Genomic DNA, 12,854 nt, shown 5'->3' with positions numbered 1-12,854 from the left:
TTAAAAATAATATCTTCAAAGTGCTACTTTAAAGACAAGTCATGAATCCAAGAATCATAAGAAAAGAATAATTGACTATTAATATTTACTTGAAAAAGATAAATAACTTCTAATCTTTCTAGCAATTTTACTAATATCTTTCAAAAAGAAGATGAGAGTTATTATAATTACCTATTATTGAGTCATAATGAGATGAACACTACCTGAAAAGATGGGACTTATGTAAAACTTTCAAATACTTTTAGATTTACACGTAACATTAATATTATCCCAAAAAGGGAGCGCAGGGTCACCATTATATCCTGGAAAACAAAATTTATTTCAAGCTATAGCATGCATCTCACTACTTTTTTTATTATGATGAGAAAAATTAGAAATCTTAAAATTAATCCTTCCTCTCATACCTTTAGGTAAAGTTGTTGACCAAAATCATAAATATAAATAACTTCAAATGGTAAATTTAATAAGCTGAAGTCTACCTATAGCAGAAAGAAACTTCAATTTCCAACTATCAATCCAGTTCTAGAGTTCAATCAAATTATAACAATCAGTCACCACCAATTTAGATGGTTTATTGGTAACTCCAAAATATTCCCAAGGTAATGATTTAACATTAAAGCTACAAAGATTAACAATATGATACTAAGTAGAGAGATCCACATACTTAGAATTAACAAAATTAGTTTTAGTAAGATTAACATAAAGATTAGTGTGAATACTAAAAACATTAAAAATATTGGAGATAATCAAGATATAGCCTTGCGAAGTGGAAATTTAAAACTTAAATTTCTGATTTGGTCAAGAGTTTTTATAATAAATAATTTAAAGCTATTTTGTGAGCTTTAATGTTTGCCTTCATCTTATTAAAATTCTACCGATTTGACTAGAATTTTTCCTTATTCATTTTTTGGCTTTATTTTTATTCCCTTAATTGAGTTTTCTATGGTTTTTATCATAGATGCTCAATAATTATGTAAGTCTCTCTCATCATCTATTCTTGATGGGTCTTTTTTCCAGTTTATTTGAATGGTGGTTCAAATTTTTTCTTAGATTTTTGTTGTTGTTAATTTCATGTCAGGTTGTCTCTTTTCATTCGTACTTGTTATGGGGTTCTATTATGGAACCTTTAATGGTTGTTTTTTAGTTTTGATGTTGAAAATGTATAGTTGCTTTCGGTTAGTTTTCTTATTTTTAAGTTCTCTGTTTTTTCTGTCTTTTACAAACTTTTTTGTTTAGATATCTTTCCTTTAAGAGCTGTATTGAAATTCTTTTCTTTCTTTCCTTATTTAATCAAAAGTTCATCTATTTTTTTATTTGGAGTTATGATGTTTGTCGAACTTCTTTTGAAACTCAACTGATTTAACTGGAATTACTTTATTTTATTTCTATTCTTTGGATGGACTTTTTCTATGTTTTTCTCATGAATGCGCAACAATTATAGAAATTGATGATTTTTTTTTTCAGTCTATTTGAGCGGTTTTTCAATTTTCTTTTTAAGATAAGTCTCTGTGCTCTTTTGGGATTTTTCTCTTTATTTTTTTTAAATCTCTTAGATTTTTTTGGTGAGCTACTCTCTACTCCTCTTATTGGTTGTTCGCCTCTTTTCATAGGTTTTTAACTTTTTGGTATATAGATTCCATATTAACAGGCCTTTTTTTCTTTCTTAGATTTTGTTGGGGTTCCCTTGTGGGATCTTTTATGGTTGTTCCTCACTTTTTGCTCAAGATAACTTTTTGCTTCAAGTTGTTCGTCTATTTTTAAGACTCAATTTTGATTAAATTCAAGCTTCTACCCGATTGTTGGCTTTTATGTTGTTGATGGAATCATATTTATATGTATCATCTCATCTCACTTCTTCCTATGAGGTTCTTTTGCGGAATCTCTGATGGTTACTTTTTGCAACTTTGTTGAAGATGAATTGAATCATTTAAAGGCCATTCTCTTGTTGTTTCACCTGTACGTTGCATTTAGTGAGGGTTCTAGATGTTCTCCTCTTGTTTAAGTTTGGTGGTTGTTATTTTTTTTTTGTAATGTTTTTTTCAAATGTTACTAACATTTATCTTGTCTAATATTCATATGCTTCCCCATTATAGCAATTTCTATATCATCTTTTCTGGTGATTTTTTTTAGTCTATATGAACGGTTTTTCAATTTTCTTTTTTAGATGTCCCTAAGCCCTTTTTTTAGTGTTTTATTTTTATTTTTTATCTTTTAGATTTATTTTAGGAAATCCTCGCTTCTCCTGTTATTGGTTGTTGGCTTCTTTTCATAGGTTTTTAGCTTTTTGCTATTTTGAATCCACATTAGGATGTCTCTTTTTATTTCTTAAATTTTGTTGAGGTTCTCTTGTACAATCCTTTTGTTGAGGTTCTCTTGTTTGCTTTTATGTTGTTGATAGAATCATATTTAGATGCCTCATCTCATTTCACTTCTTGTGAGGTTCATTTGTGAAATCTCTACTGACTAGGTTTTGCAACAATGTTGAAAATGATTTGAATCTTTTAAAGGCATTTCTCTTGTTATTTCACATGCTTTTACTAATGATTCCAAATGTTCTCCCTTTCTTATAGTGGTGATTTTTTTTTTTCAATGTTTAGTTTCAATGTTATTTTCTATTACCCCACAAAAAAAAATGTAGTCATAATTTTTAAATTATTAATAAGCTCGTTCACATATTTTAAACAAGTGAAGGAGCTTCACTCACTTTTGAAATATTTAAATCCCAAGAAAAATAGTCCCATTTCAAAATAGTGCCAAAAAATATAACCACCCAAAATATTAGAATGAAAATTTTAAATATTTGTAAGAACAACATTAAAATTAAAATTAAAAAAAATCATTAATATACTTTTTTTAATTAATATTTAGCCCTTATATATTTCATTATCTACATCACAAATCTTTCATATTTACACTTATGACAAATTTGCAAATTTTATATAGATTTAAAATTTTATTTTACATTTAATCTTTTATAATTTTTATATAACAACCATCCAAAAACAATGAATATAATATTTTAACTACACAAAATTTAAATAAAATATTTAAAATACTTTTTTAATTACAACCACCCTTCTTTACCCACAAGTGAACATTTGAATGAAAATTTTAAGAGATTAAAATGCTATACTTCAAATTTTAAAATGTTATATTAAAAATTTAGGTGAATAAAATATTAAATTCAATATTTTAAATGATTGTTAAGTAAAAACCTCATTATTTTTTTATAATTTATTTCATGTTTAATTGCTAAGGAGAAATAGTTAAAATTAATAGTAATACTTCTCTAACATTGGATTATATTTGAATGAGTTTATATGCCAAAATTAGCAAGAACAATTAGAAGCAATAGGTATATATTTAAGAAAGATTTACACAAAGCACTAAATTCCTATATATTTACATTTTTAGAAACTAAACTTCAATTTTTGCAAATTTGCCACCTTAGAAACACATGAAAAACTCGTAGTCCAGATTTTAAAAGTTAAAATATGATATTTTTAACGTTATAAGAAAATTTTGTATGGTATAAATATATAAAAATAAAGCTAAAGTGTTTAGATATGTGAATACACAATCTTTGGGTGATATGTATGTAAATGAAAAAATATTACACCAGAACTCCTAACGTAGAGCTATATTCAGAGCCTGCATATATATGTGACTTCAAGAAAACGCGCGCGCTTTCGTTTGATCCGGCCCGGTAACACAGGATAATATTCTTTCTGTGTTATTCCACATTATTCAGGTGTTATTGTGATGGTATTGATGTGTTATTGTGTTATGATAACACTGAGAATATTCCCAAAACACAATAACACATGAATACCGTCACAATAACACCTAAATAATGTGGATTAACACAGGAGGTATATTCTTCTGCGCTAAAATATTTTTTTTTTATTTTTCTATCACCTCCACGTGTATGCATATCAGCGGACTCTGAACGTAGCTCTAAGTTAAAGGAGTCTGATGTGATATTTTTCCGTATGTAAATGCCCTTACATTTAATTATGCTCAAGTAGGTTTCCTTTTCCGGTACTAACCTTAAATCGGCGATGACTTTAGCTTCCTAACCTACCAAACAATATTATACCAAAAACCTGTAAATGTATTTACAAAGCTCCCCTTCATCAAAGTTAGCTCCAACATAACATATAATTTTTTTTTAAGAAAAAAATTCAATTACTTCTGGATCTTCTCACATATCTTACCAATCTTTTATGATAAACATACAGCCATAGAGTTCCTCCATAGTTACAAAATAAACGGCATTATTGCAGCGGTATCTCGCGTCAGATCCCAAGCTGCAGCACAGGCCTAAAGAAACAAATGAAAGCTATTAATGTTTTAAGAAGAACGGAAGATTTTCATGCATACGACGCAGTTCCTGTGCATTTACATATCTAACACTAATTTTTTACATATATACCACCTTACTTATGCTTGAAAAGATGTATTTCACTTTTTAAAAGTTACAGTAGTGATATTTTGGATTTGATATGGAAAAATTTGGGTGGCATAAATGTAAAAAATAAAGTTTAGGTGTTAATTAAGGGTTTGTTTGGGGCAGTTGCAGCTAATTAAGAAACTGTTGTGAAGCTACTGAAGAATAATCTGATGTTGTAAAAAACTGCGATGACCACTACAATTTTTTTTTAAAAAAAAAAAGTGAGACTACAACTAGAAAGCTTCCGCCGCACCTAGCCAAGAGCGGTGGGAAAACGCTGGATTCAGCGGCAACTTTTACAAAAAGCTGCCAAAATACATTTTACTCAAACAGCTAGAGCAGCGGTGTGGCACCGCACAACCGCCCAGCCGCCGCCGCACCGCTGTCCCAAACGGAGCCTAAGTGGTATGTATGCAAATGCCCCAAGAAAATAAGAGCCAAAATATTGAAGATGAGAGGGATTTCTGAACCTTTTTTTGGGTATCAGAATGTGGAAGTGCCGATGGAGGTCGACCGTCCGGAAGCTTGTAGCTCCTTGAGTGTACTTGCCAACCAGTCCAAACCTTCATACAAGCCATCGCCTTTAAGAGCACAGGTGCCTTGAATATGCCATATTCGGTTCTTAAGGTCATAAAGACCAAGCCCCTCGCAGACCTCCATTGGTGTCATTGCTCCTTTCTGAAGAGAATAAAAACCAGAGTTTTCAGCATATAAGATACATAAATTATGAAAGTTTAGGTGTTATTATGTAAATATATGTGAATTGTGCAATATGTATGCATTTATCATGAAGAAACTGATTTAATCAGACACTTCAATAGGTTATGGCAGCATTGTAAGCATATTGCAAACAGGGTAAAGAAGATTAAATATTTCTTAAAATGAAAACTTTTTTCTCCAAAGCCAGTTATAAAACCAGTTGGCATTCAATTTGACCGAAACAGATCAGCCAAAAAATAACAAATAAAAACAGCACTTGGATGAAGTATTAAATATGTGCTAAGGCATTGAAGGAAAGGATCAGCATAACTTACCATGTCCTGCTTGTTAGCAAATACTAGTATGACGCTATTGAGCATGAAGGGATCATTGATGATCGCCTGATAACAAAAGATTTGGTAGTATATCAGTGCAGGAAAAAATATTAGAGAATTTTACATACACACAATTCTTATGTATTTACACATCTAACACCAAACATTCATATTTAAATTTATAACACTTTGGTGTCATATATAAACCTATACATGAAAAAGTGAATTTCACTTTTAAAAAGTAGGAGATAATAGTATTTTTATGTGGCATTAAGACTTGAGTGCTATGTAAATATTAAAGTTTGGTTAGATATGTCACTACAAAAGAATTGCGTGTTGTGTATGTAAAAGCCCCAAAATACTGTAGGGCAAATAAAGTGAAAATTATGCCTACACACCTCCAACAAGTGAACAAACAACTAACTGAAACAAACCTGAAACTCTGCTTTTGCTTTTCCAATTCTTTCTCTGTCCAAGGAATCAACAACATAGATCTGCAGTCAAGAAAAAAAAATTACTTCCAAGTTCTGTCAATTCATAAACAGGTAATCTGAAGTCTCAAAACTTAACAGCAGATGCAACGGCCTTTTCTTAGGGGCATTAGGTGTTGATATGACTTATATTCAAGTCAATAGAGATATGTATACTACAGTTGTTACTTGTGTTCAGACAGAACGAGGATTGACCAAGTATTTTCCTATTTCTGTTGAATTACATCATGAATTGGCTTTAAGCTTATATCTTTTTACTTAGTTATGAATGCTCTTACTGGACATTTAGAGGATGTACCTTGGAGTATGCTTTTCGCTAATGATATCCTTCTTATGGATAAGACTACAGAAAGAGTTTAGGAAAAACTTAAATTATAGAGGTCTACATTGAAGTTTAAAGGCCTTCGTTTGAGTAGCTCTAAAACTAATACATGGAATGTAATTTTAGTAGCGGTAGCTCTAGTGGTAGGTTATAACTATGGATGATCAAATCATTATAGGGTGTGAAAGTTTTAGATATCTCGGGTCTATTGTTCAAAGTGATGGTGATATAGATGGGGTTGTTATTAGTAGAATTCAAGTTGATTGTTTGAAGTGGTGGTATGCATCGGGCATACTGTGATAGAAAAGTACTGGTTAGATTTCAAAAAAAATTTTATAAGATGGTAGTGAAACCTGCAATGCTTTATGGCGCAAAATAATGACCTTTAAAAAGAGAGCATAAAACAAAGTTAAGTGTTGCTGAGATGAGAATGTTTAGGTGAATGAATGGCTTCGCACTTAAGAGTGTTTGCAAGGTTGTTTTGACTACTTTTCGGTTTGAAAAACACTTCAACACCCATTTGCGGGGCACTTTTCGTGTGCTTTTCGGCGACATGCGGCTTCAGAATTACGAAATAGGGAACACTCAGGCCTCCGGTTGCAGTTATTACTCTGTTTCATGTACGAAAGTACCAATGTACCCCTCTACAATTCGGGAAATGACTCAAAGAGTCCCCAATAATACCCTTCTTCGGCCCTGTCTCCCTCCATTCATTCTTGTTGTGGCTTTAAGGCATAATCCCTTCTCCCCTCCGTTCATATTCACAGTTGCCTCTCTTCGCTTCTCTTCAAACATATATTCTTCTCCTTCCTTTCTCGACTGTCCTCTATGGTGGTGGTTAGAATTTTTCCATTTTACCTTATTTTCCTTGTTGAGCTTCTCAATTTATCTGGTCATGGTTTGATGCTTTAGTGCTTGAGATGGTATGTGGCTTTCCCTGTTGAGCTTCTCGATTTATCTGTTGATGGTTTGGTGTTTTAGTGCTTGAGGTGGTATACGGTTTTCCCAGTTAATGTTTTCGGTTTAACTAATTATTTTTCCTATTGATTTTTTAGTTTTCCTGTTTGTATGTGGTTTGGTGGTTGGAGTGGTGTCGATAGAGCTTCCCAATTGTCCTCTGTGGTGAAGGTATGTTGCTTTTCAATTTTTTTAATTCTCCTGCAATTATTTTGAAAATTGCAGTCATTCAGATGAATTACATATATATGAGCAGAACAATCTTTTTCATCAATAACACCTGCAGCACATCAGGTTATCCAAATAAACCACTTCTATTCCAACAACTGCTTTTTAACAACACCTGTGAAAGCAGCTTCACAGCGGCTTCTTCAAAAAAGCAGCAGCCACCCCAAATGTACCCTTAAAAACAAAATGTGAAACGAATCTATCCGCGAAAGAGTTGGTGTAGCTCCAGTGGCAGACAAGATTAGAGAGAGTCGTCTCAGATGGTTTGGTCACAAATATCATCAACCATCTGATGATATTGTCTACACTAGAGCTATGTTTTGGATTGGACTTATGTTAAGAAAGGCGGAGGTAAACTTAAAAAGACTTGGGTCTATTGTATAAAAAATGATCTTAATTTATTAAAATCAAATGAAAATATGACACTCAATAGGACACAAGGTAGAAAAAGAATTCATGCAGCCAACCCCACCTAGTGGGACAAAGGTTTGCAGCTGTTGTTGTATTTACATAAATACCACTCAATTTCTATGCATTTACAAATTTTACATTTTTATATTTATACCACTCAAATCTTTCATAGCACATAAAAAATACCACCATTTTAACTTTTAAAAAGTGAAATACAATACATACGCAAGGTAGCATGCATGTAAAAATCGAAGTTTAGTGTTAGATATGTAAATACATAGGAATTGACTGGTATGTATGTAAACCTTCCTTTTTTTTAATACAATGTTTGGCTCACAACTATCAATGCTTTTCCGACAATCTATGGTTCAGAGAAAGGAATCGAGACCCTCCTCCCTTCTTTATGACCAGATTTACGGAAGCCAAGTTTTGTGGTTTATAATTATTTTTGTCAAAAATGCCCACATTGCATCAACAGAATTATCAAGGGATATAAAACAATGCAATGCTTTTGCTGTCGTTTCCTTCCTTTGTGAGTCAGCTGCAGTGGGAAAAGGAGAATTTTGCCAACGGTTTGCTTCTTATTTCTTATACCACTTTGAGCATTCCTCACTAGATTCTGGATTTTGGTTTCCTGATTTGCTTCTCATCCCACATCTATCAAGTTCTTCCATCCAATTCTTATGTATTTACATATCTCGCACCTAAACTTTGCTCATTGTATTTATACCACCCAAATCTGTAATATCACATCAAAATTTTACTTATTTAACTTCTAAAAAGTAATACACATTTTTTATGCATAAAAAGGGTGGCATATATGTAAAAATTGAAATTTGGGTGTTAGAAATGTAGATACATGGGATTTGAGTGGTATCTATGTAAATCTTCCTTTTTTATTTTTTTTTGGCACATCCAAGGAATATAATATGTTAAAGCAGCATAACCTCTTCCAGTCTCGCAAGATGTAAACTTTCACGCAACAACAACGAATGCAAAAAGATAAAAAAAAGGCCTGCATTGTTGTATGAATTGCTTGTCCTGGACAATATAAAGTGGAATTGTTCTATGAATTTCTGGCATGGTTTCCTGCACCCAGACACTGTAGCGATGAAATGAATGAGATGTTGTGAGATTTTGCATAAATAATTCACGAAAAACACCATTTGTTGATTGCATTCAACAGCATTTTCATTCATGAACACTTAGTACCTGTTTGGGATCACTTTCTTTTGTATACATGTTTAGTGAAATTTTTTTCATGTTTTTAATTTTTGTCCTTAAAAAGAAATTAATATATATACAATCAAGTTTGAATGAATTAACATTTACCCTTTCAACAGAAAGGAGATGTAAGAAAAAGAGCGAGAGATAAAGAAGTCGAGAGATGAAGCAAGAGAAGTAGAGAAGGAGCTCCAAAGAGTCAAAGCGAGTGAATATAAAACAAACTAACAAGAGCGATATAAAGAGAGAGAGATCGAGTGTGTGACATGAAGAGCAAGAGTGCAAGAAGTAGGTGATTTAGTGAAGGGAAGAGAACAAGAGTAACGATCATCAAGGCAAGTTCGCATAGAGCAAGTAGTTGTATCCAAGGTTTCATGTGATGGTACAGATTTTGAGCATAAAGGCAGTTTAAGGTAATAAAGTAAAGAAATTCCTCCTTGCTCTAAATATGAAAACAGAAAAAACCGACCAAAGAATTTTTAATGCTTTAAATTTATAAGCCCAAGATTTAGGGTATAAATGTAAAACTTTTTTGTTAGGCTTTTTAAGTGTAGAAGAAGAGCAACTTAAGAGGTGGTAGTAATCGATTGTATAAAAGGAAGAAATAGGGGAAATATCTGAGGTATGCATTTAAATCAAAATAAGTCATAATTTATTTTGAGATGATGAAAACTGAATTTTTTTAGTTAAATAAAGAATATATGGTGTCGGCGGGCTGCTCTGCTAGATTTCGCCCGATGGCGAAACCCTATGCTAATGGCTTCGTCGTGCTCGACGACGAACAGTTCGCACATCCCACTGCTCCGACTGCTCCTGTTTTCATTGTTTCATCTTCCGCTGGCTCCTTCGTGCTCGCTCTTCTTCTTCCTCGGGCCGTAGTTTGTCGCAGCGTCTTCTCATTCGCGTCTTCGTTCCCACCGACGCAGATACGTTCCCACTTGGAATTTCTCTCGCAGTAGCCTTGCGCGAGATTTTCTTGCACAGTGTCGCGACTTCCTGTGCTGTCTCCGTTCGATTGCTCTGCGGATTAAGTAGCAAGGAGTTAGACCCACTGTTCGACTCTGAGCTCAATGGCTCCTGTTCCTTCTCAACCACCGACTACTTCAATGAAGGCTTCTTTTGTTGATATGGTTGGTTGTATGGGATCAGATTAGGTTTTCCCTCAGTTTTACCACGAATCATTCGAAGGCCAGGACTGCAACCTTATCAAGAAGACGGGTAGGAAGAGTGGTAAACTAGTTATATTCTTCTCTGATGTTGAAGTTTCCAACCTGGTTAATAAGTTCAAATTCACCCTCATTGGGAAGTTTCAATTGTGACATCCCAAAATGGAAATCGTTTAAAATGCTTTTGAAGATCTCAAACTATTGGGACTCTAGAAGGTTGGTCTTTTTGATGGAAGACATGTCATGATACAATTATCTAAAGTGGAAGACAATGCCAAAATATTTTCCAAAAAGTTTATGACAATAGAGGGAAAATATATGAAACTGCTTGAGTGGTCTCCTGAATTTGACCCTAATCAAGAATCACCTATAGTTTCAATCTGGTTTAAACAACCTTGCTTAAAGTTGCACTACTTCAACCACCAAGTCCTCTACTTTATTGGAGCTGCACTAGGGAGACCTATGAAATTGGACCTCTACTTTGTTGGAGCTGCACTAGGGAGACCTATGAAATTGGATACACCGACCTTCAATCTAACCAGGCCTTCGGTTTCAAGAATTCTTGTTGAAAGGGATATCACCCTCCTTGATGTGGACGAAATATGGCTTGGTACTGCCCACAATGGGTATTGGCAGCCAATTATTACTGAGCAAAGACCATACTACTGCAATCACTGAACTGTCAAATGCTTCAGGCTTCACCCACATTTGAGATCGGCGAGTCCTAACAACATCATACATGTGGAGGAAAATATAACAGACATTGTTAATCTTCCAGAAATGTTGAATGAGAATTTGACTCATAAGGTTACTCCTCACCTAACAGACTAGCAGCTTACACCTGTTGTTGTTGAGGCAGCTCTTCCTCAGATTACAAATTATTCGAATTGTGCTATAGCAGTTGCTAGCCGAAGTGTCTTGGATCCACCTATTGCGACAGAAGAGGGTATTCATGTTATGGAGTGTCAGGATCAAGGTGTGGTGCAAGCTGAATCAGATCAATAGTTTATTTCCATCGAAGATCCACCTATTGTTCACACGAGACTACCTCTGACAGGTGAATGGCAGGTCTACAAATCCATGAAGAAGAAGAAAGGAATGTTAGATCTCAGTAACTCTCGGGATGACTGTATCATTGTTTCAGGCGGAAGCCCGCATCTCAGTATGTTGCTGGACTCCCTCCCTAGATCCAGAGGAAGAGGCAGCGATATATCCACCGACTACACCCACAATGATTAGGAGTTGTTTCTTTTTGTTTATTTTTGAGGAATACGTTTGTAATCCGAGGATACGAAACTCCCGATTTTGATGAGATGGCGGCCTCCTCCCACGAGGTGGGTAAAGTTTAACACCGATGAGAGCTGAAAATCTTGCAATGTTGGCTGTGAGCGCATTGCTAGGAATAATGTCGGAGACTGTACTCTTTTCTTCTCCTCCCTTTTTCTCTGATACTCCTATTGAAGCAGAGGCTAGGGTTATGTTGATGGCTGTCATGATAGCTGCGTCTCTCAGTTGGCAGTTTATTATCATTGAAAGTGAATCCCGCATTTTGATTGATATTTTTGATAATAGGGCTGATGTGTCGTGGGATATTCTCTATTATATTAAGAGGAAAACTCATATCCTCTCATATTTCTGTTATTTGGAGGTTCATTCATCGTGAGGGTATAGACCCTCTAATTGGCTTGTTGTTGTTGGTAGTACAAGTCACAATTGTTGGGTAGACTCCGTCCCCCCTCACCCTTTACACACTTTGGTTGTTGGGGACAAAGTAGATGCTCCTTATGTCCGTCGTGATTGCCCCTGCTAGCCTTGCCTGTTTGGTGTCCCCTTTTTTTTTTGTTTTATGTTTCAGTTGTATGTCTTGTGCCTTTATTGCCACATTACTCTGGCTGGTTTATGGTTTCTTCTATGGCACATAAGGCTCCTTTCTGATTCTTACTACATGTACTTCCAGTTTATTTGGCTAGTTTGGATCCATCTGTTCGTGTTGATTCCTTATTTCGGAGGTTGGAGTTCAGGGTGTCCCTCGGGTTCCTCCCGAGAGGCTTTTATTATGCTGGGCATTTCGAGAATTCCTATATGAGCTTATCCCTTTGTGGAATGCTGGATTTTGATTCCTCTGAACATTAATGTGACTGGGTCTTTTTGCTTGGCTGGACGTTTCCTCCATTATGGTCAACACGAAGAATACCTCCTTTGCTCGAAGACTTGCTGCACTACTGGGATAGGATTGGTTGGGACTTCTGTTACCTTCTTCTCTTCATTTGCTACACTGCCTAATGCTGCTCTTTGCTACACATCTATTTGGTTGGAGATTTTTGGGTATACGATCTTTTTTTCTTTTTGGGTATACCATTTGTTTGCTTTTTTCGGGTTTCAGAGGTTTTGTAGGTGGTTGAGGACACCCTTTATGTGTGAGTATTGTATTTTTTGGATTTTTAGTTCGGGGGACCTCACCCCAACAACTTTTGTACTCACCTTTTTATCTAACATGTAGGGAGTTGAATCATGCTCCTTTCCCCACAAATATATATATATATATATATATATATATATATATATATA

The 12,854-nt window shown here is 34.5% G+C and overlaps 1 protein-coding gene across 1 annotated transcript in view; it reads right to left on the bottom strand.

Moving 5' to 3' along the window:
* Window positions 1–4,066: 4,066 nt before the first annotated feature.
* LOC110020716 (ADP-ribosylation factor-like) overlaps window positions 4,067–12,854 on the bottom strand; it is a 73,358-nt gene continuing 64,570 nt past the window's right edge. Inside the window, exons 5-8 of the mRNA XM_020718908.1 lie at window positions 5,922–5,981; window positions 5,488–5,553; window positions 4,924–5,131; window positions 4,067–4,323 (exon numbers count right to left, since the gene is read on the bottom strand). Coding sequence (XP_020574567.1) covers window positions 4,937–5,131; window positions 5,488–5,553; window positions 5,922–5,981 — 321 coding nt within the window. The 3' untranslated portion in view covers window positions 4,067–4,323; window positions 4,924–4,936. The remainder of the gene's footprint in view (window positions 4,324–4,923; window positions 5,132–5,487; window positions 5,554–5,921; window positions 5,982–12,854) is intronic.

This window comes from Phalaenopsis equestris, unplaced genomic scaffold, assembly GCF_001263595.1.
Source record: "Phalaenopsis equestris unplaced genomic scaffold, ASM126359v1 Scaffold000107, whole genome shotgun sequence".
NCBI classification, from domain to species: Eukaryota; Viridiplantae; Streptophyta; class Magnoliopsida; order Asparagales; family Orchidaceae; genus Phalaenopsis; species Phalaenopsis equestris.
The sequence above is the reverse complement of the archived record's forward strand: the minus strand, read 5'-3'. Positions and strand labels throughout refer to the sequence as shown.